The sequence below is a fragment of the Brassica napus genome, chromosome A2, assembly GCF_020379485.1.
Source record: "Brassica napus cultivar Da-Ae chromosome A2, Da-Ae, whole genome shotgun sequence".
Lineage (NCBI taxonomy): Eukaryota > Viridiplantae > Streptophyta > Magnoliopsida > Brassicales > Brassicaceae > Brassica > Brassica napus.
This window is the reverse complement of record NC_063435.1, coordinates 9,212,752-9,238,125: the sequence shown is the minus strand read 5'-3', so window position 1 is coordinate 9,238,125 and position 25,374 is coordinate 9,212,752. Positions and strand designations below refer to the sequence as shown.

Genomic DNA, 25,374 nt, shown 5'->3' with positions numbered 1-25,374 from the left:
TTTGGTGCTGACAAAAAAAATACATCATTTGGTAGCTAAACCCCGTTCTCAACTTTAATAAATTACAAGACCCGACGTATCATTCTTTTTAAAGCTATATAATGAAAATCGAATAAGCAATATGTGAAATATACATCACAAGTATTATTACGTTATTCTTTTTTTTTCTATAGTGCATGTTGTTTCTGTGGAGCAGTACATATAATCTCCTTGATTATTAACGTTAGTATATTCCAAAAGAGCAGCATCTTTATTGTTGGAGACAATTCTTTTTGGTGACAGTTCTAGCGGTGATGGTATGTTTAATAAACTAATTTGAATTCACAGTAACACAAAAAATGTTTAATTAGAAATTTTGTTGAAACTTTTACCATTTAAGATCTGACCGGTGTAAACATAACGGTTGGAGATGCAGTTGCCATAGTTTACAGATTTGGATGGTTGCGATTTTAAACATTATTAACATTTTGTATGACTCGTATAATGGTTATAAATTTATGGTAAGCATGTGGTCGCTCGAACTGTGAAGCAGCGATACTCTATGGCGACTTATGGCAGTTGGGGTTTCAGGAGTCTTTTTTTTTTAGAATACGGTGTCGGTGGCCGCGGAACGCCTCCAAAATGATTTCTATGATGATATAACGAAAACGGATCTAAAGGCGGGTTTGGACACTCCGGCCTTAGTGAAATCTGAAACATTTGAATCTACTACCGCCGATATTTATCGGAAGAGGAGGCTTGCCTCCATAGTCTTCCTTTCCTCCCCCCTCCCCTCTTGATTTTTTCTCTTTTACTTGTTTTTTTTTGTCAATTCCTCTTTATGTTATTGTTGTTGGTTCCCTTTTGCTTTACTTCCTGTAATATAGCACTGCCATTATGTTACTGTTTTCGATTACCCATTTACGGGTTTTAGTATTTATATTAAAAGAAAAAATGGCCATTTTATTGTGATTTTAATTAAAGTACCTATGGAATATTTTTATATAATTTGATATTTTGATACATCAGATCACTGACTTGTTTAATATAAGCAATGATTATTCTATGAGTTCAGTTTTAGCGCTACACTTTTTGGATGTATTTGTATTATTATATATATTATATCAAACGAACTTAAGACTATAATCTATATATTTCCACAAGAGACAAGACCTACGGCACTTAATCATGATTACAGCCACTGGTTTAACATTAATTAGATACAGTTCCGGATGATGTGTGCACCGTGGCGTTGAGTTGTGGCGAAGCCAAGTGGAGGCTCTGTCCAACGTTTCTTTGTCATTTATCAAATTTTATTTCTCAAGTTTTTCTAATAATTAATCTCTTTTTTTCCAACTTTTGGTAATAATTAATATCTCGCCATACGCTCTTTTTTTGCTTGCCTTGTCATTGTAGGTTTTTCAAATTTGCTGGGTGCCGTTATTACAAACTTAGATAATTCACATACAAGATCATCGATATTTGCCCGTACAGTTTTAGGCACGCATGCATGAGAATTTAAATCTTTTGTCAATTCAAGAATTGATGATTGATTATATTCATAGATAGAGATGTGTGTTTCGCTGTATATGTTTATATCTAAAGAGTGCATGGTTTTCTTTATTTTGGTCAGCAATGACTGTGAATTTCAAAGCTAATAAAACCATTTGTGTATACGTAAGTTATGTATCCATCTGAATCGGTTGACATCTTGTAGGGGGCAGTTTGGACTATTATATCATATAATTTGTTAGATATGTGAATTTTTAATTTCAGTTTAGTTGGATTAATGTCGGTTTAAATCATATAATAGTTGATGATAATGTGGATGAAAGGGAAGTTTTAGTGAAGTATATAAAATAAGAAACCTGATTAGTGTTAATAAATATTATATTTTCTTGTATTGGATTAGAGAAGCCGTTGACTTTGCGGAAAGACTGGCATACCATTTATAAAATAACTAATCGTATATTATTTTATGTTTTATTGCCCACAAGGAGTAGCTAGATAGATGGTCGATCATATGATAGTAGCATACGTCGACATCATCAGCCTCCGACCAAACAAAAGAAACAACCTTGCTTCAACGTAAGCGCATATAGATTATTCCTATTGGCGATATGTTTATCGTATAGAGTAAGTTTAATGACAATTTCACAACGTGCGTAACGTACGTAGTTATCAAGAAATATCATATGTGTGAAACGTACGAGGAATACAATAGCATGCAGTTCAAGTGACTGTTATTAGCGTATTAACTATTTTATGAAGTATGCATGTTATATGACATTTGAAGTCGTGGTAAAACGTAAAAGTCCGTGTGGACTTTGTCAATATTGAGTCTCTTGATATAAAGTTCGAATCCTGCATAAGCCTAAAGACTAAAGCTATATTGCAGAGTTCTTAATTCCTTTGTGGAAAGATACAATAATTCGGATGCTTATACGCAGCTGTTGTTCGTTTAGTCACACGCTCAATATCTTAAGTTCTTAACTTAGATATTCAATCTTTTCACTCAACGCCATCTGAAATCATTCAGCGAAAAAAAAAAAAGACTATGTAGGAAGTGGATTACATCTTTCTATTGGACCCATCAGATAGAAGGTACTATAGGAGGTGGATTACTTCCTTTCATCAGGCCCATCAGATAGCATATCCGGCCCATTATATATAATTCGGTGTTAGCTCAGCTCTCGGAGCCACGCGACAAAAAAACAGCTCGGCTTGTGACTACTTTTACCCGAGTGACGCAAGCGACTAAAAGTATACCGACTTAGCGGCTCAAGCCCGACGGCCTAATCGCTCAGCCCAACGTGCCGAGGCCCATGAAATAGAGCGACCTAGGGTAATCACTGGCGAAAATCAACTATAGAAAGAAACAAAAGAACGCTGAGAAAACAATCTGAAATCAATTACACAGACTCTTGGTGGCTAGAATTAGGGTTTTACTTCTTCTTCTCGCCGACTTGTACTTTTCCGGTGAACTTGCTTTCACCATTTTTTTTTCACTGCTTCTTTTCCTATTTGTAAATCGGCTAAACACCCAAAACTCGGTACAAACAGACTATACAAAATATCGTCAAGGAAAGATTTGTTTTCTACAAAAATATGATGGTAAAAAGTTTGATTAAATGGAAATACAAAATAACTGAGAATAATGGAAAAGGAAAATAATTAATATCCATAATCCGGTATGATAAAATAATTCGTTGAAACCTCTTAACTATAATTGCTAAAAGATACGTTTCTTTTTATCTTCTTTATCATAACAGTGAAATTGTATCCAACGAAAAGTTGACAGTGTACAAATGGTCATATGTTTGATTCTCGTTAGAAATGATATGCTCTCTTTAGGAGATGTAATTTAACATGGTTACACATCTTTCTTTCTTTCTTAAAAATATAAATATTTATAAGCTAAGGTTTAATAACTTTATAGAGAAAAAGCTTACATGAATATATTTCATATATAATTACTTTATACCTTGGAACTTCTAAAGCACAAGAGATGAACCAAAATAAAATGAGAAAGAGCAACTAGCGAGTAGTACCACGAACCACGACCGCCGCGCCAATCATGCTTACATCTCTTTTACATTGTTTTCCCTTCCAAATCTTGGTATTTGATATGAGATTTTGTCTCTTTTCCACTCCTTGTCAAACCGAGCAAATTTATTGGTTCATTGGTGGCTTGATCCTCATCATCTAGTACAGTGAAGAGAGAAAGATTCTTAAATCCACTAACTTGAGACAATGTGGTTAAGAAATCAACAATTAAAGTTTTTTCAACTTCCTTGTTGATAATATTTGATGGAGAAGTTTTCATAATAGATGTTGAAATGGTTATGCATCTTCCTAAAATAATTTGCGAGCCTTTAGATCTAGAACCTTATATTAATTCAAAAACTGTAAAACATAAATATGTGAATGATAAACAACATAAACATATAACCAATCAAAGTTTTTTCTTTACGAAATGAAGTTGAGAATGTTTCATACCAAGTAAAAAGACGGGAAATCAAGCAGAATGAAAATCTAAAGTTTAGATTCTATGCTCGCAATTAAAGCCATACGATGTGTTATGGACCTCTTGGTATTCGGAAGAAACATAGAAAGTACAAACTTTCGATATAAAAACTCTCTCGGTTTAGAGAAAAGAGAGAGCTATTTGGATCATTGCTTGTAAGCTAATACTTATCTATGAAGATTGTAGGTGCGTGTAGAGCTTAAAGAACGTGGAAACACACAATTAGAGAGTTGTTAAGAAGCATGTGATGTTGTAATTCACGCTCGCAATAGCCCAATGAATCCCCCCACGCGTCTCTCTTGCGCACACACCTTCACCATTGTGTTCTTCCCATTGCTCACCCCATAAACTTCAGTCCCCAACACGTGGCACTCATCTGCGTTTTTAAACCCAAAGTTATTTATTCCCTTTTTGCCATTTGGATGATCTATCATTTTTTTTTGGATAAAATTATAAATAGACTCAGCTTGTCCTTGTTTATTAGTACTATACTCTAATGATGGAACACACTGAAAAACAATAAAAACAAACAATCATTAAAATGTCAGGAAACAAAAAAAATTAGAAAATAAGCTTGTACTGAAAGGTACTAATATAATATACCTGAAATTAACATTTTCTTTTGTTGTTTTCTAGGTTCTATTCAGGTCTAGAGACAAAAAAAAAAAAACTCTCTGATTAATCATGTAATTTGGCTTATTTTTATAAAATTTTAAACATAATTTCATGATTTGTTTCTCCTAAACCCTCTCCAAACCCAATAAACCGAAGCAAAAACACAAGAGCGAGAGAAGTAGTAACGCATTAGTTTTCGGCCACCTCCTCCATTGAAGCGAAGCTCCGAGAGAGAGAGAGAGAGAGAGATTGTAGTGTGGTGCATCGTTACAAAACATAACCAAACCCGTACACGAAAAAAAGACACAGACTTTTTGTTTTTGTTTTTGTTTTTTTGTCTCTTTCCATGGTAATGACAGAACTCAACTTCCTCCCAACAATCTCCGATCGCTTCACCACGACGTCACCGTCACCGTCCTTCTCCTCACATTCCCTTCTTCCCTTCACCCATCGACGAACACGACAAAGTAACCACAGACCTGTCTCCGTACGCATGGAGCAGTCACGACCGAGAAACCGAAAAGACAAGATCGTCGTCATCTTAGGAGCAACCGGCGCCGGAAAGTCACGTCTTTCAGTCGATCTCGCCACTCGTTTCCCTTCAGAGATCATAAACTCCGACAAAATCCAAGTCTACGAAGGACTGGAGATCACCACCAACCAGATTACCTTCCCGGACCGTCGCGGCGTTCCTCACCACCTCCTCGGTTACCTCCCCTCCGAAGACGGCGAACTCACCGCCGGAGATTTTCGTGCAGACGCTTCAAACGCCGTTTCCGACATAATCTCCCGTAAAAAGCTTCCGATCATCGCCGGCGGATCCAACTCCTTCGTCCACGCGCTCCTCGCCGAGAGATTCGACCCAAAGATCGATCCTTTCGCGTCTTCTTCAATATGTCGGGATTTGCGTTACGACAGCTGTTTCGTCTGGGTGGATGTGTCGGAACCTGTGCTGTTCGAGTATCTTCTGAAACGGGTCGACGAGATGATGGGTTCGGGCATGTTCGAGGAGCTGTCCGGGTTTTACGACCCGGTGAAAGCGAGTAGGGCCCGGTTTGGGATCCGGAAAGCCATAGGCGTACCGGAGTTCGACGGTTACTTCAAAATGTACCCACCGGAGAAGGAGGTAAAGTGGGATTCAGGGAGGAGAACGGCGTACGATAAGGCGGTGGAGGATATCAAGGAGAACACGTTGAGGTTAGCGAGGAGGCAAGTATGGAAGATAGAGAGGCTGAGAGAAGCAGGTTGGGATATTAAGAGAGTCGACGCAACGGCGTCGTTTAGAGCTGTTATGATGAGTTCGAGTTCGTCGCGGGAGTGGAGAGAGATTTGGGAGGAGCAAGTTTTGGAGCCAAGCGTAAAGATTGTGAATCGGCTGTTGGTGGAAGATTAGGTTATTTCCCAGCCATTTTCCAGCTCATTTTTTTTTTGCTTTTCATATCATTAAAAGGGTTCGTTGAGAGATTATTTTTCGAAAAAAGGCACATTTTTTTGTTGGGTTATCTACAAACATGTAATACATATGATCTCCGCCATTTTTGGTACTCCAAAACTCCATTTCTATTCCGAAATGCTGTGGAAATTAAAGCAAAAAAAAAAGTCCATTTCTGTCTTTTTTTCAAAAGTTATGTTCCTTTTCTTTTTTTTTTCAAAAGTTTTTTTTTTTTTTTGACTAAGTTTTTTTTTCAAAAGTTATGTTCTTTAAAATGTAACAAAAGTTTTGATCTTTAGAAAATTAGGAGGTTGTTTGTCTAGTCTGCAGAAATGTGTGTGTGGGAAAAGAAAAGCGTATGAGAGAGCAACGGCAAGGAGGGATGAGCTAAACTGCGAAGCTTTGCATTTAGCGTCAGAACAAAATAAACCTTTTTGTTGTTTTTTTATGTCATTGGAAATTTACCTTTAAGTTTTTCTGTTCTTTTTAACGGAAGTCTAGACCTTAAACCTCAGTATAAATCAAAAATTGTTTTTGCCAAAGAAACCTTTTGTATATTATTTTACGTTATTAAGAATAAAAGATCTTTTTATATTTATTTTACGTTTGGATATTCATTTGGATTCAGTTTAAATTTTTAGAATAAATATTAAACACCATTTGAGTAGTTTTTGAATTTTGAGCCAAATTGGTTCAAATCCTTTTGGGTTCATGCTGAATTCAAGTATTTATATGGGGGATTTTTCAAAAAAAAAAAAAATATATATATATATATATATGATTTTAAGTTTTTTTATTTAATGTTGATATTTTAATATGAACTACTTATTAAGTACTCTGAAATCACTTAACAAATCGATCTAATTTATCATTTAACATATAAACTTGAACAATGTATGACCAATACCGATAATAAATATAAGTATTAGATAATTAGAGCTATTTATTTTGGTTCCATACACTAATTTCAGATACTAATTCAAATCTAAAAACATATATTCATTGTCAATTTTTCAGAGTTTTCAGATTTTATATTGTGAATTTGGAACGAGTTTGGATAATAGTGGATATCTATATTACCGTTAAACATGATCTATTTATGTATTTTATATATTGGATCATATTCGGATTCAGGTTTTCAGATAAGATTTGGTTCAGATTCAGTTACAAAGCCTCATACCTAATTTATTTGAATTACTTTTACAAAAATATGGTGAAAGATAGAACTGAAATTTTGGTTTTACAAAATTTTAAAGCTCTGTGAATCTACTCTCCAACAAGGCAAAGACAATCCCGATCATAGTTACGAGTAAAACGTTACATTGGATTGAAGAATTTATATACGGTTTAAAGTTTAGTCTATTGTCTATGATCGTGTATAGCATTTTTTTTATAACAGTTCATGTAATCCATTGGTACTATCTTAAGTTCTAAAGATATGTTTACGATGCTTGACAGCTAATGTTATACTCTATTAAATACGGATATTTTAAAATTTTATTTGTTTTAAGTTTACATTTCTTTTAAATATATAGAGCTTTGTATTAGAAAACACGAATTGTCATTTTGTTGTATAATTATGTGTGTTTCTTGTTGTTGCAAACATAATTTTGTAACCTGAGCCGCAATGAGTTATCAGATTCAGACAGCTCCACATACTTATTTGAAGTCGGATATGACAACTAATATTAGTTAAAACAAAATCCTCTAAATCTTAAAAGACAATCTTAGATAGATCTTATTCGACTAGTTTTTAATGATCTTGGTTATGATTCGTTTGAATTTTAAAGCCCCCTTTTTGATCCAATTTATTTCAATAGTATTAAAACTTCGATGAAATCTTCATCATAATAAACATAATGAGATGATAGATTCTTATACATCTCCCACACGACTTTATGTCCCACATCTACTAGCCGTGGATCCAAACTCTAATCACAAGATATTGATGATTCTTGAGTTCTATAAGTGCATCCAGCACGTTACAATTTGTACTAAAATGATAATTGTATTTTAAGAAGAATGATAATTGTATTTTAAGAAAAAATGATACTAATTATCTGTGATACTACTTTATGATAATATATGCGTAATGGTCGTAAGAAGAACATCGTTTGTGAATGTGACGTGTGGACGATTTTATTTGATACCATAAACGTAAATTTGCTGTATCTTTGGGTTCGACCGGTCGAGGCTACTATGTGTTAACACTTTCCATGGAGTATTTGGCCACTTAGACTTTGGTTCGACCATTGTATCCGTGATGAGTTTGCGGAAATGTTTTATGGTATACTTTAAATTAGTCGGGCAGTTCAACAAAACTCATACTCCTCCTATATGGTAAACTAATTGCCATACAACGTATATTTCCCCACTAAATATAAAAAAAAAAGGTATTTCCATCGATCTCTATCACTATTTATTATTTTCTCTTTGTCCACCAGTGTTCTTTGCAGTTTTGTGAAAGGGTCATCATTTGTGATAGTACTTGATCAGAAACCAAGACAATAATATTGGCACGTAAACTGTTGACTGCAGGGGTTGCTATCAAAACTTTTATACCATTGATATAGGTTTGGTCAACAACGCTATATATACAATTATTTCTTCAATTACAATCCTAGAAGTGAAATAAGTATCTAGCTAACAAATTTATAGATCTAAAAAAAATAAAAAATAAAAAAACTTATAGATCTCCTCTTATGTACAATTAGATTGTGTATTTGTCCGTCCTGTAAACCTAGAATGAGTGGTCCCATATTCCCATATGTATTGGATATATGTTTCAATGGGGTTTATGCATACTATATGCCAATTAACTTATATACTTTGTCATTCTAGCATATTCTCTTTTTTTTTTCTTATAATCCCGGCTTATAGCTAATGGTTGACACTTGTGCTGCCGGGGTTTAATAACTCCAATTCGTGTATGAGATGTGATGACATAAAATGTTAGTAGGGACTTGGTGGTTCTAGAAACATATGTTGGTAATTAGCTACTAACAAACGTGTTTTCTACTAACAAGTAACAAACGTTTTAATTATAAAGTATTTTTGTATGAGTTACCAACAAATGTTCTATGTATAGACCAATTGATCCAAGGCGTACGACAATACATCATGATGTTTTTACCTAGCTACTAATAACATTGATAATATAGTTAATTCAGTGTTAACATATTTTTGTTTCCCAAATTTTATGTAAATTTTTATTTGAAACTACTAAATTTTTTTCACTATATTTATGATTTATTATAGAATTTAGACAAGAAATCACAAACTAACTTAACACTTAACTCAATCGTCTTTAGTTAGTGCACTAATCTGTAAAATTTTGAATTTCAGTTTGTCATAATAATGATCATTCATACTTTACCGCCAAGCACAACTAGGAGTAGCTTGAAATTGGTTGCTTTCGAAGCATCGTAGCAACTAGCAACAGGGGCTAAATCTATTAAGTTGTCTCTATCAGACATAATAGCACAGCCGTCTGATTGATTTAAATTCATGTGGGAGAATGAGAACCTATCTTCTTCTTTTTCAAGAGCCTGTCTTGTAATTTGTGATGAATTCAGTCAAAAAAAATTTTATGATGAAAGAAGAGAGTATATTCATAAAGCTTGACAATAAAATAAACAAGAAATCGTTCTCCTGATCTAGACGTTCAATTTAAAGCAGTGGCGAATGTTTATATAAGCTTAAAAATATAGCTAAAAATGATATTTACTAAGAAAAAATAACTAAAATTTAAGCATATTAAACAAAAGTTATGAAAATTTCATGGTGGCACTTGCCGTCTCCTTGAGTAGTTTAGGTTCGCCACTGATTTAAAACCAGGATCTATAACACAATATATCAAGAAAATGGAACAATAAATTTTCTTGATTATAAGTATTGATGACACCGAGTAGTTTGCTTCGTAATACTTGCTTAATCCGATTTGCGTCTCGTGATTGGAAGGAAGCTTCTCTTTATCTCCAATATGTCTAAATTCATGCAAATGACAGCTTTGCATCAAATGGAAATATAATTATAACTTTCTACCAGATTATTCGATCTTTATTATATGCAATAAGGTCTACGATCAAAGTACGGACTTCTTCGAACCCTATTATAATCCCTGTTTGGTGGCATTCTATTTTGTATATACACATACGTTCTTTGTTCATATCTGAATGTTTAATAAAGTCAGAAACTCTTTTTTAATAAAGTCAAACCTTAATAGTCAAATAACTTTGTCAAAAGAATAAAATATTTAAATCAAATAGTTATGGTATGCGTAGCGTATGGTTGCAAGTTTGCAACATCCGACTTATGGTCGAATTGTTTTGTATACAAGGGCTGTGTATCTTCATTAAAATATCAACAATACAACGATAATTATCCAGACCACTCGGCAAGTCTTGTATTCGATTCTTGCTCACGACTATATTGTAGAGAGTAATGATTGTGTAGACATTGGGAGTCCCAATGTGGTATACTACATATCTGCAGTTTCTTCTCACATTTTTGATGATTTGGACGGCATCTGCTTTTATGTGCAAAAGAAATATATGAAATCTAGATAGTTTAAAACAGTACTAATGATAAGTAACTTTTCCTCCTAGTTATTATGCCGAATATATATTTATTTGTAGAATGATCGGAATTGATTCGTGATATACAAAAACACGATTAAAAAAGAAATTTGTTTGACTTCTTTTAATAGGGACTAAAATACAATATTATTAAACAAATAAAAATTAACATATATCCATATATTTTGAATCTAAATAATTAAAATCATTATATGAATATAAAGTGCATGAAATAAATATTTAGTTTGAAAATAGAATGCACATACATATATTATATAAAATTTCATCATCTAGTAGTATATTATGATGTAGTATATTATATTATTATTTTTGCTTGAACTAAAACAAATAAAGTTCAAATCGTGAAATAAAACTAAAATACCATGTTAAAACTTTTTAAGAAGTTGAACAAGAAAAACTAGAACAAAAAAAAACACAAGACGCAAAACCATATTCAGTAAATAATCATGTTTGATAGACGCCTTGGCGAAACAGCTCTCGCACTGTTTATAACAAGCTCCACTCATGGAGCATAAACCCTTTAAGCTTAATGCAATGCAATGTTGTTTTAACAACAAAAAAAGACATCTAAATTACTAGTTAGACGGTTTACATGTCTATAAATCTTAAAAACAATGGTACTTAATATATACAAAAATATATTTTATATTAAATATTATTAATCACAAATGATAAAATTTAATATTTTATTTTCATAAAATTTCGACATTATGATATATCAATTATTATAATTAATGAATTTAAATGATATATTATTATTGTTACAATATTGTAATTGTCTAGAAGGTTTAGAAAACAGTTGTCATGACTTTACTAGGTTTAGTACTTTGGCGTTCAGACGTCTAGAACCCTTTTAGAGCACTGTTAAGTATAAAATTAATTGGTTAATGTGAAACCTTAAACTTAAAATCTCTACTATGTGATATACATGCATATTCAGATTACTTTATCCTGCTCAAGTTTTTTACTCAAATCACACCTCAATTCTCTTGCCCTTTGAATGTTTTACTTTCAAAGATCATGATGCATTGCATTTTATTATCTTTTTTCTCATTTATGACAATTTACAACAAATATCAATCTGTCATGTTAATCATATATATATATATGTATATATATATGTATATATATATACATACTAGCTTACACGACTTATCAAAGATTTCTTATGTTTTTATGTTTTATGCAGTAACGTGCCTTTTTGGTTTGTTTGGAATGATTAGTTGGTGTTGTTAGTTTCGTGGACTGTTGATGTATAATGTTTGACTGATAGGGGCTATCTCCACTCCTACAACTGCAAAAGATCACTTGTCACCTCCCTCACAGTCGCTGATGCGACTTTGTAGCTACATTTTTCTTATTAGATCTTGAAATAAACGTGCATTTTATATGATTGAGAGGTAAAGAGTGTTGTGAGTTGTGTGGAGTTATGTGCAAGATACCCAATCTATAATAATGCAAGACTAGTTATGTGCAAGATTCTTCCTACAGAAACGATTGTGCTTTTATCTATATTCTCTCTTTCATTAATTTTTTTTTTTTTTGGTTAAACGTTATGGTGAACGATCACTAATGCAAGTACCCCAAATGTTTTTCTAACTTCTCAATAGCTTGTTTGATACAGTATATTTCCATTTATTTTATGATATGAAATTGTTAATAATTAGGTTTAATTTACATGCTTACTTTTTACAAAGAGACTGGTGAATTTGAAAACACCTAGCGAGTATGCCAATGTTTAACCAAACATCCACACATATATATTGGAATTATGTCACGAAGGCAGGTGAAGTAGTACATTTGTATGTCGTGATTCGTGAACGAGAAAATGGCATGCGTGATCATATGTGTTCCTATTGACGAGAGGGGGAATGCTGTTGCTTGAAGCAACTAATAAATGTTTAGAAATAAGTTAATCTTCTAAGTACTATACTATAATTCACAAGTAAATAGAGACCACTTAATAGTTGATATGAACAATTAAATATATTGCGAGGGACAACGAACAGACAAAACAAAAGAACACAGAACAGTATTACTGTAAGAGATGCGGGAGATCCAAGAAATGTAAGAAAGAATTATAGTTTCATACATTATCAGATTAATTTGATTTCTTTCCCGAAGCACAACAGTTTGCATCCGTTAAATATGACAAGGCCTAAATGTGTAGCACACTTGCATCCAAATGTGTAGCTACAGGATGCGAAAGTGCGCGTGCGGTGCCTTTGCGCATGATCTTATAATCCCGATGCCTCAGCTTTTCACTTACCATTTTATAATAGTATCATGTTCTAGTTGTATGCTTTAGGACTTTTGATCTTTACTTTGGGCTTCTATTCTACGTAATGTTTGGGCTTAGTTCTTACGCTTATTATTTTAAACATGAGCCCACTTTCTCTTTCTTTTTTTTTAACAGCCGCCCATTTTCTTTCTAAACAATTAAAAGGGAGAAGAATAGAACTCATATGTAATTTTCAACCTACAAATAATTGTGTACAGCAGTTGAAATTATTACATTGTAAATTTTTGAAATAGAGTAATGTTGGAATATAACAAAGACGGCAAAGAATTACCTTTTAAAATCATATTTTTAATACTTACATCCGTGAGGTATTTATAAAGTTTCAACGAAAAAAAATATTTGAAAAAGCATAATTATTCAAAACTAATTTTGTGACATGTATGTTGTATAAAATGCATCATAAAGATAAATAAAATGACAGTTTTTTATTTGCTAAAGATGGAAATATCATTAATAGTTAATGAAAGTATTTAAAAAGACTTGTATCCAATCTGCATAAATACAAATTTGAAGCAAAAACTGCAAAAAGAGAGAGCAAAAGTGCTCTTAGATTCCTAGATTAGGTTTAAGCTATTTCAACAGATGAAACAACCTAAAGCTAAAGAAAAAAACAGAACAGTGACAACAATTAACGGTTGCTACGAAGGAACAAATGACAAATCTTTGACGAGATGAACAGTTGATGAATTATAACCATTAAATCAATGTGCCTATTTCATTTTCTGTTCTTAAATTCATATTTTGCGTGGGTGTGTAAAACAGTAAAAGCGTTTTTTAGCACTATATAATTCCGTGAGATATTAAACCTGAAATATTGATATATTCCACAAAAAAAAAAAGACAAAATGATTTATCATAAATTGGAAATACGTTTGGGGTTGACCTTTTTAGGAAGATAGACGCCTTCTGAGCCTCTCATTGTCTGAATTAACTATAGAAGCATAGCCGTGCTTACCCTTTTACAAAAAAGACAACAGCCGCAGGCCCCCATATTTTAATCAATATATAGGCCCCCATATTTTCAATTTCAAAACACATTAGTAGTTCATGAGTGTATACATATATTTATAGAGAGTTCGATTGTTTTTATTTTTTTTGAGAAAGGAGAGAGCTCGATTGTTCGTATATTATGTTCTTTACATTTAAGTTTGGTTCTTCTTAGTAGATTCATTTTTAATAGACATCTTTAGTATATTTACAATTTCATTAACTTGTATAAACTTTTTTTTTGTGAAAAACCATGTTTTTGAAAATTAACCTTAGGCCCCCATTCCCAAAGTTGTAGGCACGACACTGTATAGAAGTTGTGCTATGTTTCAGCTTTGTATTTCGAAACAACTATTTTGGTTTTCTATTCGATTTTTTTTGTACTAAAAGGCTTTTGACTTTTTGATAAACAATTAGAGTTTACAAGTTTTCGAATGTTGTGGCGCATGTACACATTATATATATATATATATCATTTACTACATATATAATTAATGTGTGGACTATTTTGTATATGTATTTGTATGTAAAATTCTATGTTGCTTTGTTTATTCTTCGCAAATAATATAGTTTATGCATATAATATACATAACAATACAATGTCGTTGATAATCATTATAAACACACAACAATTTGGGGACAACAAATAGATTAGTGGTTACAGCAGACTGTAAGTGGGTTTAATTAAAAGAAGCCGATAGTTTTGAACATTTGTAAAATTTCTTATTGCGTAAATGGACCACCTGCAGCCAACTTTGCATGGTCACAGCAGTAATATTCAAAGTTCAAAGATGAACAAAAATAAAGAACTCTCTATCGAATTAATTATATTACAAATTCGTTTTGGATACGATCTACCAAATGATCATTACAACCATAACATTTTAAAACAAACGTTTAAAAGGTAGAGACAGATTACAGAAGGAGATTGCAACTAAAATTTTAAAGAAGAAGAGATTTAGTATTAATTTTTTGAGAAATACTTATGATTTCTTAGAAAATTAAACTGTTAATAAGCATGATATATACCTGAGCCATGTCATGTTGCTATTCAACGAGAACGACCGTTCTACTTCAAAACTATAATTAGGCCCGAATATACGAAAATTTTAGAATACTTTTGATCTGTTCACGAACAAATATTTATATTTGTGATTCGTTTCAATCCGGAAAATTTAATAAACAACTAGATTTTAACCCGCGCTTGAAAGCGCGGGTTTGATTTTGTTTTAATTTTCATAATTATGAGATTCAGGGTTTGAATCATATAATTTTGAAGATTATATCACTAATATATAGGTCATTTGCATAAGCACAATTAATGTGTATAAAATTAGATCACGCGTTTGCGTTTTGAAGTTTGTTTGAAGATTCATTTGTGTGTAAAAATAGTATAGCAATTTGAAACTGGAATAAATATACTGTTATTAGTAATGATTTATGTTACATTTAATTGTATGTCTATTAACAATCAAACTACCAATTATAAAACTAAGTATTATAATATTTTTAATTTTTTTATATAAAGTATCTATAATGTAAATCTAAACTACAATTTACTATTTTATAAGAGTATCACAAACATATGTTCTATTATTAAAAGTTAGATTTTAAAAAGAATATTTTATTCACATATATTTTTGTAAGTTATGTTCTTAAGTATTTGGGCTTTATTCTATTTTAAATTTAATATGGGTCTCAATTTAATTATGTTTAAATTTTTGGTCTTATTAATTTGGGGTTTATCTGTGTTAGAAATTAATTGTGTAGTCGATGGTACTATGCTTCTGGTGGGTGAAATGAATATTTCGATGTTTTTATAAATGGGGGAATAATATTTCGATAAAGTTGTGTTATAATAGGTTGTGCTTTGGTTTTGGTTCATGTAATTTATTTTGTTTGGGTAGGGTGGTTTAGCAATCGATGATTTAAATAGTTAAGAATAAATAATAATGTATCCAGTTTGATAGTTAGATTAAAAATCGCTTATATATAGGTAAAATATCTTGTCACATATTGTTATAATATATAGGAGAAGTCTAAAAAAATAGAAAAGAAAAGAGTCCAAACAACTTTTTTAAGTAGATTTATTAAAACTTCTTCCCTTTTAATAGTATTGATCTTTTATATTATTAATCATAAAATAAAATAATAATACCATACTAACAAATTAACATCTTTAACTGAAACTGTAAAGCAAAAAAAAAAAAAATAGTGACAAGCCTAATAAAAACTCATATGTTGACATTTGATTCAACATAAAAATTAACTGGATACACAATAATCTAAATTTTTTTTTAATAGTTTAAAATAAAAAAATTACTTCGTAAAATATGTATAAACATAATGGTTTATGTTACATATCTATAAATATACTGATCGTATCGGATATCTAGCTTTTTAAAAAAAAAATATTTTTGATATTTTTCTTTTTACAGATATTACATTTTATTATTTACTTAATTACTTTGATTCAATTTTTTTATGGATATCCGGATTTTTTAAATCGACTCAAAATGAATAAACAGATCTAATCAAATTTAACAGAATATACCCAACCTTAACCGCAATTTAAAGTCAACGGTCAGAATCGTTGGCTCTAATATAATATGATTTTAATTTAATTATACTTACACGCATATATAGTTATAACTTATATATAATCAGCTTAATGAATGTCTTGTCCGGATACACAAATTAATCCCTTTATCTTCAAAGTCTTCCCTGATCTTTACTCCATCTCTGTTTAACCCATTCTCTTGATACTATTCAAGTACTCATCATGATTCCTACAAGATGCCATGAGCTCAGCGGCTCTCGTCCTCCGTCGCTTAAACTCACAGGAGAATCCCATTCCATCAAGAAAACGACTTCGTTCAACGTCTTCAAACAGTCACGGCGACATGGACGTGCAGCTCCCGTAGTCATCTACGCGCACTCTCCAAAGGTGATCCACACGCGTGCTGAAAACTTTATGGCCTTGGTTCAGCGGCTCACGGGTCTCGAAGGGATTAGAAGGCGTAACCCTAACGACGTCAACGAATCATCGTTGTCTGTGTTAACCACGGAAGAGGCCAGTGTCGGTACTGATGACACAAGTTGGGAGAGACATCAACAAAGGAAAAACCTAGTTGATATTCCATTGTATACGCCGAGCTCGATGGCCTTGTTTGGTTCTCCAACTCAACGTCTTTAATTATCTATCACCTAACCGGAACGATCCGGTTTAAACCCTCTGTTTAAGTTCATAAAAGACTTCCAATAGAATACTATAATATGGTTCCTTTATTATAGATAGATTATGCTTTTATTTGTTTGTACGTGTGTTCATCCGTTCTTAAGCTGGTTAGCTTAGTGGAGGAGTATTTGGTGTAAATGACACTGTAATACCCGTATTTTCCAAAATAAAATAAACAAATAAAATTCTAAAATCTCCATTTATTACTTCTCAAAAGTCAACTCCAAAGTCGTAAATCCAATAAATAGCCATAAATCCAAATAACATAATAAATCTCGAGAATATCGATAAAAGCATAAAATCCGCAAGTTTGAAAAAGAAAGAAATAAAACTCCCAAAGCACCAATCCGATAGTAATCACTCATGCTCGTCGGTCTCACCTGAAAGGGGGAAGAAAGAGGGGTGAGTAACAGGGGAGTTACTCCGTGAGGTATGGGATGCTAAACCACAAACCACTGACTCAGTACATAGCACTACGACTATGTAGGCCTAGCTCTAGCATGAAACAAACACAGTGTCTAATACACCACATAAAACATCAAATGCGCTGATAGTGCATAACTAGATCACACACCCTGCATTCTCTTTATACGGATATAAATATATAACTCTATGCGCCGCTAGTACAAGAGTCCATCCTTGTACCCCGCAATCACCTATGCGCCGCTAGTACAAACGTCTTTGTACCCCGCAATCCCTCATACAATGCGCCGCTAGCATAGACGTCTATATGCCCCGCAATCTCCATACAATGCGCCGCTAACACAAACGTCTCTGTGTCCCTCAATCTCCACACAATGCGCCGTTAGCACAACATCTTTGTGCCCCGCAATCTCATAACAGACTTATGTATATACATATATAAATAACAGTTCTTAATTCATTCAATTCAGTCAACCGTTGAATCCTCTATTATCCTATTTCCGGTTTAACAATCAATAGTAATAATAAACAAACAAGACTCTCAAACAGACTCAATTCACAGAGACGGATCATGTTTCGAAACTAAACTTTCTATAATAGTAGTACTAAACTAGCTCGGGATTTAATGGGATAGCCCTCACCTTAGCCACAGGCTGAAATGAACAACGGAAGATGCGGTCAGCTGAGGTCAACTGCAACACGAGAATCAACGACTTAAGCTCAGCTTCTCTGGAAATAAGTTTCCTAAAATGGAAACTTTCCTAAAATGAAACCTCTCCTAAAATAGAAACTTTCCTAAAATAGCAACTTTCCTAAAATGGAAACTTTCCTAAAATAGAAACTTTCCTAATATAACTTATTTCCTAAATTAGAAACTTTCTTAAAATATTCCTATAACTAGAAATAAGGAGGCAACAAACTTACTAGAAAACCCGCCGGAAGCTCGTCTAGAAATCTCACCGGAAGCTCGTCCAGAAATCTCGCCGGAAGCTCACCCGGAAATCCCACCGGAAAATTCACTAGTGACTGGTCGTCGAATAATTCAACAACAACTCGTCACACGCAAAGAAATACTTTGACTTGATGAGAATAAAGAGAAAGGATGGAGTTTCTTATATAGGAGAAGGGAAGGGAGGTAGGTTTTCTAAACATCCAATGTGGGACAAAGTAAAAAGAGAGAATTAGACTTTAATTTTTAACTAGATTCTGACCCGCGCTGTTGCGCGGGATTATTTATAATTATAGTTTATGTTTATAAAATATTTTATGATTGGTTAATATTTTAGAAATTTTGGTTTGCGTCTAGATTATAATTTTTTGGTTTGCAATTTCGTTTCAATTCGGTTGTGGGTTTTTGTTTTTGATTCAAAAAATAAATTAATAATTCGGTTATTTATAAATTTGAGTTTTGGTTCGTATTTTGTTATTTTGGTTTTTGGTTGAATTCAAATAACAATGGTAATAATCTGATAGAATTTCAAATTTAATCCGAAAATGTGGGTCTGAATAGGAATATCGAATTTTCCTAGATCCGAGAATCGCGATATGCAGTTACAACTTGTGAACTCAATGGAAGTGTTGGTTGCGGATCTTGGAGCTCTTTATAATCATATTTTCTTAAGTCTACGTTTTACTCTACAACCATTAACCCAATCAAGTTTTTAAAGAAAAAAAATCTAACTTAGAGTGGCGATTGAACAAATGTACCAAAGAGAGAAACACATGGCATCAAAGGTAGCTAATCAAAACCGAAGAAGAAAGAGAGTTAACAGCTTCAAAATAGAGTAGGATTAGGCTTTTACTTTAGCCTATGCCACCGATAAAGCATAATTAACCACCAGTTTACCGTCAAAGCCAAAGTTCTGCAAATGCCAAACCAGCTCCATGTAAGCAACTTTAGATTCTTGGTACACAAAATGGCTGCAAAAGGAAAACACATAAATTATATAGATCGTTTACATATTCAATAATGTAGGCATTACTTGTACACTTTACATCCATTAACCCAATCACATTTTTAAAGAATCTAATTGTTTTCCTTGCTAAATATTGAACACGGGTAAAGTTTTAGGCTTTCAACCTATAGAACCATGACCAAATCAAAAGACATCAGGGCTGTCTCCACAAATTAGAAAAATAAAAGAAAAAACGTAAAGTGTTAACGGAGTCTCGAACTCGTGAGGGTTGTTGAGAAGGAAACTATAATGCTCTTTCTCGAGCCGTCTCATCTCTAGAAACAAAAAGAACTCTTCATTTTCTCAGCCATTATAAAAGCTCTAACCTGTTGTCACTGCCTCTCTGTTGAAATCCTACAATAGATCAAGAGATCACTAAAATCTTAAGTCAACGTCCTTTGAAAAATGGAAGGCAAACAGTACTCTAATCTAAAGTTAAACTTCTATACTGAGAACTTCAAATTAGTAATCAAATTGAAGGAACCCAGATCGAAAAATCAAAATTTTACACGATATCTATGGCAGCTTCACCGCGATCTGACCGATCCGATGAGTCTGAGATCCATACCCGGGAGGCCGGACCCAATACGATGAACTGGAAACAGGAGGCACTGCTCGGAGATGAAATCCTATGAACGGCAGCATCAAGTTTATGTAAATACATTAAAGTTTTTGTTAGGGATGAATTAATAAAACATGTTAAACACAATAAGATATAGGTTAGTATAAGTAATGTGTATTACATTTGGTCACAACATGTTTAATAAGTCCAAATTTAAAATATGCCATGGTAGGATTCAAATAGGACCCTAAATTAATAGAGTAGATAAAGGTCAAACTGGCCCACCAGAAAAATCTGGGTCGTTACAGACACTTGGTTTCTTTAATCGGTTGATTTGAAACGCAACAGGTTTGGAAAACTTGTTCTTATCGTTTTTACGGCAGTTTAAAGAAAAATACAAAAGAGTTACCAAAAAAAAAATACAAAAGAACCGCGAGTTTCTTCCAACACTCGTAAAAATACTGATCATATATGAAAAACAAAATATCTCATGATACAAAATGACAATATGATGCGGCAAAATAAATGTTGCTACAGAATAATTCAATTATATCGCATAAAATCGCAATTTTCAAATCTGTTGCAAAATCTTCGTTATTTTAAATGGATTAGTGATGACGTTTGAAAATGAATATACGTCATGTTGATTTTTCTGCTGCACATGGACGACCAAGTGCGATCGCGGGCTGAACTCACCAAATGAAGAGGTGTCGTCTTAACTCAATCGTAAAATTTTGTGTTTGATAAGAAGAAAATTTATGATGGAATATCCATCATATTTCTGTGTTGGAATATTACGTCAGAATTGGAGCATCAATATCAGTAGATACTATTTAAATTTCTCAATAAATAAGAAATATCAATATTTCGGTTTGTATCTATTTCCATTTATTTTTTAAAATTAAATATTGGTATTATGACACGTGAAATTTTTTATCTTTCACAAAGGTCCGAAGAGTTCTCAAACGAAAACATTTTCTGATTCTCTATTATTTTATATTTGATTTCTTTATTTTTATTTTAAGAACACATGTGAAAAAAACATCCGTTTTACGGATTCCAGTATATACTTATAGTATTATATTCTCTCTCTTTATTTATGTAGGATTGTTTATCAATTTTTTTCATCTTATTTGATTTTATCATATTGTTTTATGCATAATTTAAATTAATATACTATTATGTGAATATTTCTATTATGCAGCATTTTTTATTATTGATTTATTCATTTTTAGCTGTATATTTAATATTTCAATGTAAGAATATGAAAGATAAAACAAATTGCTATTATTTAAAATTTTAATTTTGGGTATAGTTTTATTTTATTTTTTCAAATATGTTGCTTATCCTAGCAGAAAGAATTGTGGGTATCACGCAACGCAGTTAGTTGATGGTGGCGATTAAGGGCCTGACTGGTGTAACCGCAGTGGTTAAAGAAGTTTGCGGATACAGATGATTGCGGTTTTAACCGGTTTTAAAAGATTTGTACGGCCGGTGCTGTGGTTAGAAATTGAAGCGTCTGCAGGATACTTATGACTCGTTAACCACCAAATAAAATAACGGCTAAATAATAAATTAACAATATTTACATTTTATATAATTATTAAAATATCAAACATCACCATATGATGATAAATATAAAAATTATATTTTTGAAACTATATTTTAAAATTTTAAAATTTTAAATTTTTTTTAAACAATTATTGAAAATATTTTTTATTTTAAAATTTATAATATAAATATAATATAATAGATATATTTTAGTATTTCTGTTATTTCAGTTTAAAATTTTAATTTTAATTTTTGTATTTATATTGTTTTTAGAAAAAGAAAAAACTATTTACTTTTCGCAACTGCCCACGACCGCAAACGCTAGCTTTTGAATTAAAGAGGTTAAAAGCGGTTTGAAGTGATTTAGAGCGGTTTGAGTGATTGTTGCAAAATGCCAATAACCGCTACAAACCGTAAAAGCTGCGTTTGCGGGTGGTAGCGGAGAAACTAGTCAACCCCCAAGTCTTCAATTTTTCTTGAGTAATGCTTGTTGATCTAAGAAATTCAAAATAATTATATATCTTCTATTTTAGTATCTTTCATAAGTTTCCGAATCTTTTGTATGATTTACATTATTGTTGGTCAAAGTAAAGCAGCATATGTATGATTTACATTATTGTTGAAGTATTAATATTTAACATATTTTGAAAGAGTAACTTGTGGTTATAAATTTCATTATATACATTCACAAAGCAAAATTAAAGAAAATATAATATATCTGTAATTTTTATATTTTCATTTTTTTCTCTTTTTTTTGCATAGTTATGAGAATGGTCCACAACTTTAGTTTGTCGACCTCATTAATCCAAAATTAATACCTTTTGTAGATGTCTTATTGTTGAGCCCAAATAACCAAATGAAATATTTTTCTATGTTCGTTAAGATTTAGGACCCATTGAGCCCAGATATAGGTTATTTATTCCACTCCATTATATCATATTCTAGTTCTGGTGGATTCAACAAAAAATGCATGATATAACAACTTACTCTGATATAGAGTAAACCTATTTTTACTTTATTATAGTGTACAAAATAGAATACCATTAAAATATTTTTACTTAAATTCTATTTTAGACAAAAATATAATGGGGTTAGACATGTACTAGTGTTCTACATGCTTCAATGTTCCAAAAGTAAATTTAATACAAAAAAGAGGAGACGATGGAAAAAGTTCACGAGAACGATATATACAATGGAAATGTTTCATATACATATCAATTAAAATTTGGAAGAATAATTGGTTTAGTGATGATCAGGGGCGAAGGCACGTTGATGGTAATGGGTGCACGTGCCCCTGTACAAATAATAAGATTTTAAAATTAAAACAGCTGAAATGGTAAAAATCAAGTTATACACTCAAGTTATACACTCATAGTTTTTCAGGTTCAAGTTCTCATTTATGCTCTTTTTATAAATAATTAGTATAAATTTCTAGCTTCGCTCCTGGTGACGATGATCTAGTGATTACTGTTTTAATATGTAATTTTGTGTTACTCCTAAAGTTGTGATATTTTTTCTTCTTATGTATCGGTTAAATCTCTTTTGGAAAGAAAATTTATGAAAAATGTATACAAAACATACCAGTTCCTGTCTCATAATTTAGCAGCAATCGGGTGTAACTAAAATGTAGACTTCAAATTGGTCCCCTTTTAGAAAAATCAGGGATTACTTGCAAGGAGAATCTAGCTTGTCAGTTGGAATCCGATCTTCATCGACGTTGGCTGAGCTATGGGACACTGATCATTGGGTCTTGCCTCCAGCAAGATCAGAGAAGCAAGTCCAAATCTACTCTTGCCTCTCATCACTACAGATCACGCCTTATGCTGATGCAATGGTCTGGTCACCTGAGGCAAGCCCAGAGAGCGTCTACTCAACTCGAAAGACGTATGATCTCTTGCGCGTTAAGGAACCAACAGTCCTCTGGCACAAAGAAGTCTGGTTTGGGGGAGAAATTCCCAAACACAAAGTCAGAACTTGGTTGATGGTGCTAAACCGCTGCCCTACCCGGGATCGTATGCTCCAGTGGGGACTTCAAACAGACAGCCACTGCCTCCTATGCAACTCCTACCCTGAATCACGATCACACCTATTCTTTGAATGTGCATTCTCATGGGAGATTTGGACCAATATCTTACGTCGCTGTGCCTTCTCACCGAGACGAAACTGGGATGCAACACTATTGGATGTCCAAGCTTATAGGGGTACTAAGCATACTCGAAAACTTCTCCTTCTAGCATGGCAAGGAACGATCTACTTCATCTGGTCGGAGAGAAACAACAGAATTCACAGGAACAATTTCCGTTCTTCCCACTCAATCATCTCTGAGATTGATTGCACTATCAGGAGAAAGCTTGCCTCCTTTAGGCTAGCAAACCCAGCTCTATCATCCCCCCTTCTGGAAATCTGGTTCTCAAATCAGTAACGGTCTCAGTCTTATCGCATATCTCTTCTCCTCCAACTATTTCTAACATTACTGATAGTATCAGATTGGGTTCTTTAATGTATCTCGACCTTTCGTCCACTAGCAACAGCTTGTAACATTTGCTTTCATGCATTTTCAATAGAAAAAATTTTATTAAAAGAAAAAAATCTAAAATCTAAAACTTATGCCTATTTTGTTAAATGCTTGGAGCGACTGGTTTGCGTGAAAATGTGAACGACATACATGAATAGAAGAAACGTGACCCCCAAAATCAAAGAACTGTTCAACATAAAGCAGCCAAAGTCTCCCTAAATATTAAAACATCCCCGATCAACACGTTTGGTTTATTATTTCCCAACCTAACAATTAAATTAAGAGGAAAAAACGTAGTTTTTATTTTAAATTCTTCAATTACTAAATATTTTAAAAGTAAAACGAAGTATAACAAGTATGTTATTTGGTAAAGTCTGGTTGGTTTCGTTTTAGTTTTTCAAGTATCTATTTTATTAGTATTAAAAATACAAATAGTATGGCTTAGAATGTTACGAACTGCCCCGTCCCGCACCGCAGTTAATAGTAACAAAAATCTTTACATATACCATATATCTATACGTTTTTCTAACTGTTAAAACCGCACTGCAGTTAAACCGCTTGTCCCGCACCGCTCAAACCGCAGTTACCATTCGGAGCCTATGAGTGGTGCTAAAATTAGAGGAAATAAATAAATAAAAGGAATTCAACAGTAAAAATAAAAAGTGATAATGATTGTTAATATTTTCCCACCTGTATTGGAATTTAAATTCTTGTTTTGCTCCTGTGTCTCGGTTTCCTCATGGAAATAACAAAGAAAATTATTTTTCTCTCTCTTTTGATTGGTAAAATTAGCATGAAACTATTATATTTCGACCAGTCCTAGCCCATGTTCAAAAACACACGCACTTAGAGCATCTAAAAAAAAAACTCTATAATTTCAAATATAGAGTTTTTTGCTTTTCAAAAAGAAATTTTAAATTTTCAAATTTAAAGTTTTAAGTTTTAAGAAGTGAAACTTCATATTTGAAATTTCACTACTCAAAACTCTAAATTTAAAGTTTTATCTTTTTATTTGCATCTTTGTCTTTATAATTAATTATACATCACATTTATGATTCTTAAGTATTTTCTCATTCATAGTTTTAATCTTCAAAACTTTTTTATATTTTAAATATTTCAAATTTATTTTTATAAATTAAAATTTTTCATAGAAAAGTTTTCTTTTAAATCAAAATAAGATTTATAATATT

General features: G+C 32.4%; 3 protein-coding genes and 1 long non-coding RNA gene across 4 annotated transcripts; 3 read left to right on the top strand and 1 right to left on the bottom strand.

Annotated features, from left to right (window-relative positions):
• Positions 1-3,978: 3,978 nt before the first annotated feature.
• On the top strand, positions 3,979-6,156 carry LOC106420240 (adenylate isopentenyltransferase 1, chloroplastic). Its single transcript, XM_013861096.3, has one exon. It carries the CDS (start codon positions 4,968-4,970, stop codon positions 6,012-6,014), a length of 1,047 nt encoding a protein of 348 aa, XP_013716550.2. The 5' UTR covers positions 3,979-4,967; the 3' UTR covers positions 6,015-6,156.
• A 724-nt stretch (positions 6,157-6,880) lies between these two features.
• On the top strand, positions 6,881-17,317 carry LOC106420245 (VQ motif-containing protein 8, chloroplastic). The gene has a single exon (XM_013861106.3). It carries the CDS (start codon positions 16,723-16,725, stop codon positions 17,134-17,136), a length of 414 nt encoding a protein of 137 aa, XP_013716560.1. The 5' UTR covers positions 6,881-16,722; the 3' UTR covers positions 17,137-17,317.
• Positions 17,318-17,329: 12 nt separating this feature from the next.
• On the bottom strand, positions 17,330-18,772 carry LOC111208868. The gene is made up of 3 exons (XR_002660764.2): positions 18,526-18,772; positions 18,243-18,293; positions 17,330-17,558 (listed from the first exon to the last, which is right to left on the bottom strand). It is a non-coding gene; the product is annotated as an uncharacterized LOC111208868 (long non-coding RNA).
• A 3,982-nt stretch (positions 18,773-22,754) lies between these two features.
• LOC106409923 lies at positions 22,755-24,091 on the top strand. The gene is made up of 2 exons (XM_013850467.1): positions 22,755-22,759; positions 23,323-24,091. The coding sequence occupies exons 1-2, from the start codon at positions 22,755-22,757 to the stop codon at positions 24,089-24,091; spliced, it is 774 nt and encodes a 257-aa protein (XP_013705921.1).
• Positions 24,092-25,374: the final 1,283 nt, after the last annotated feature.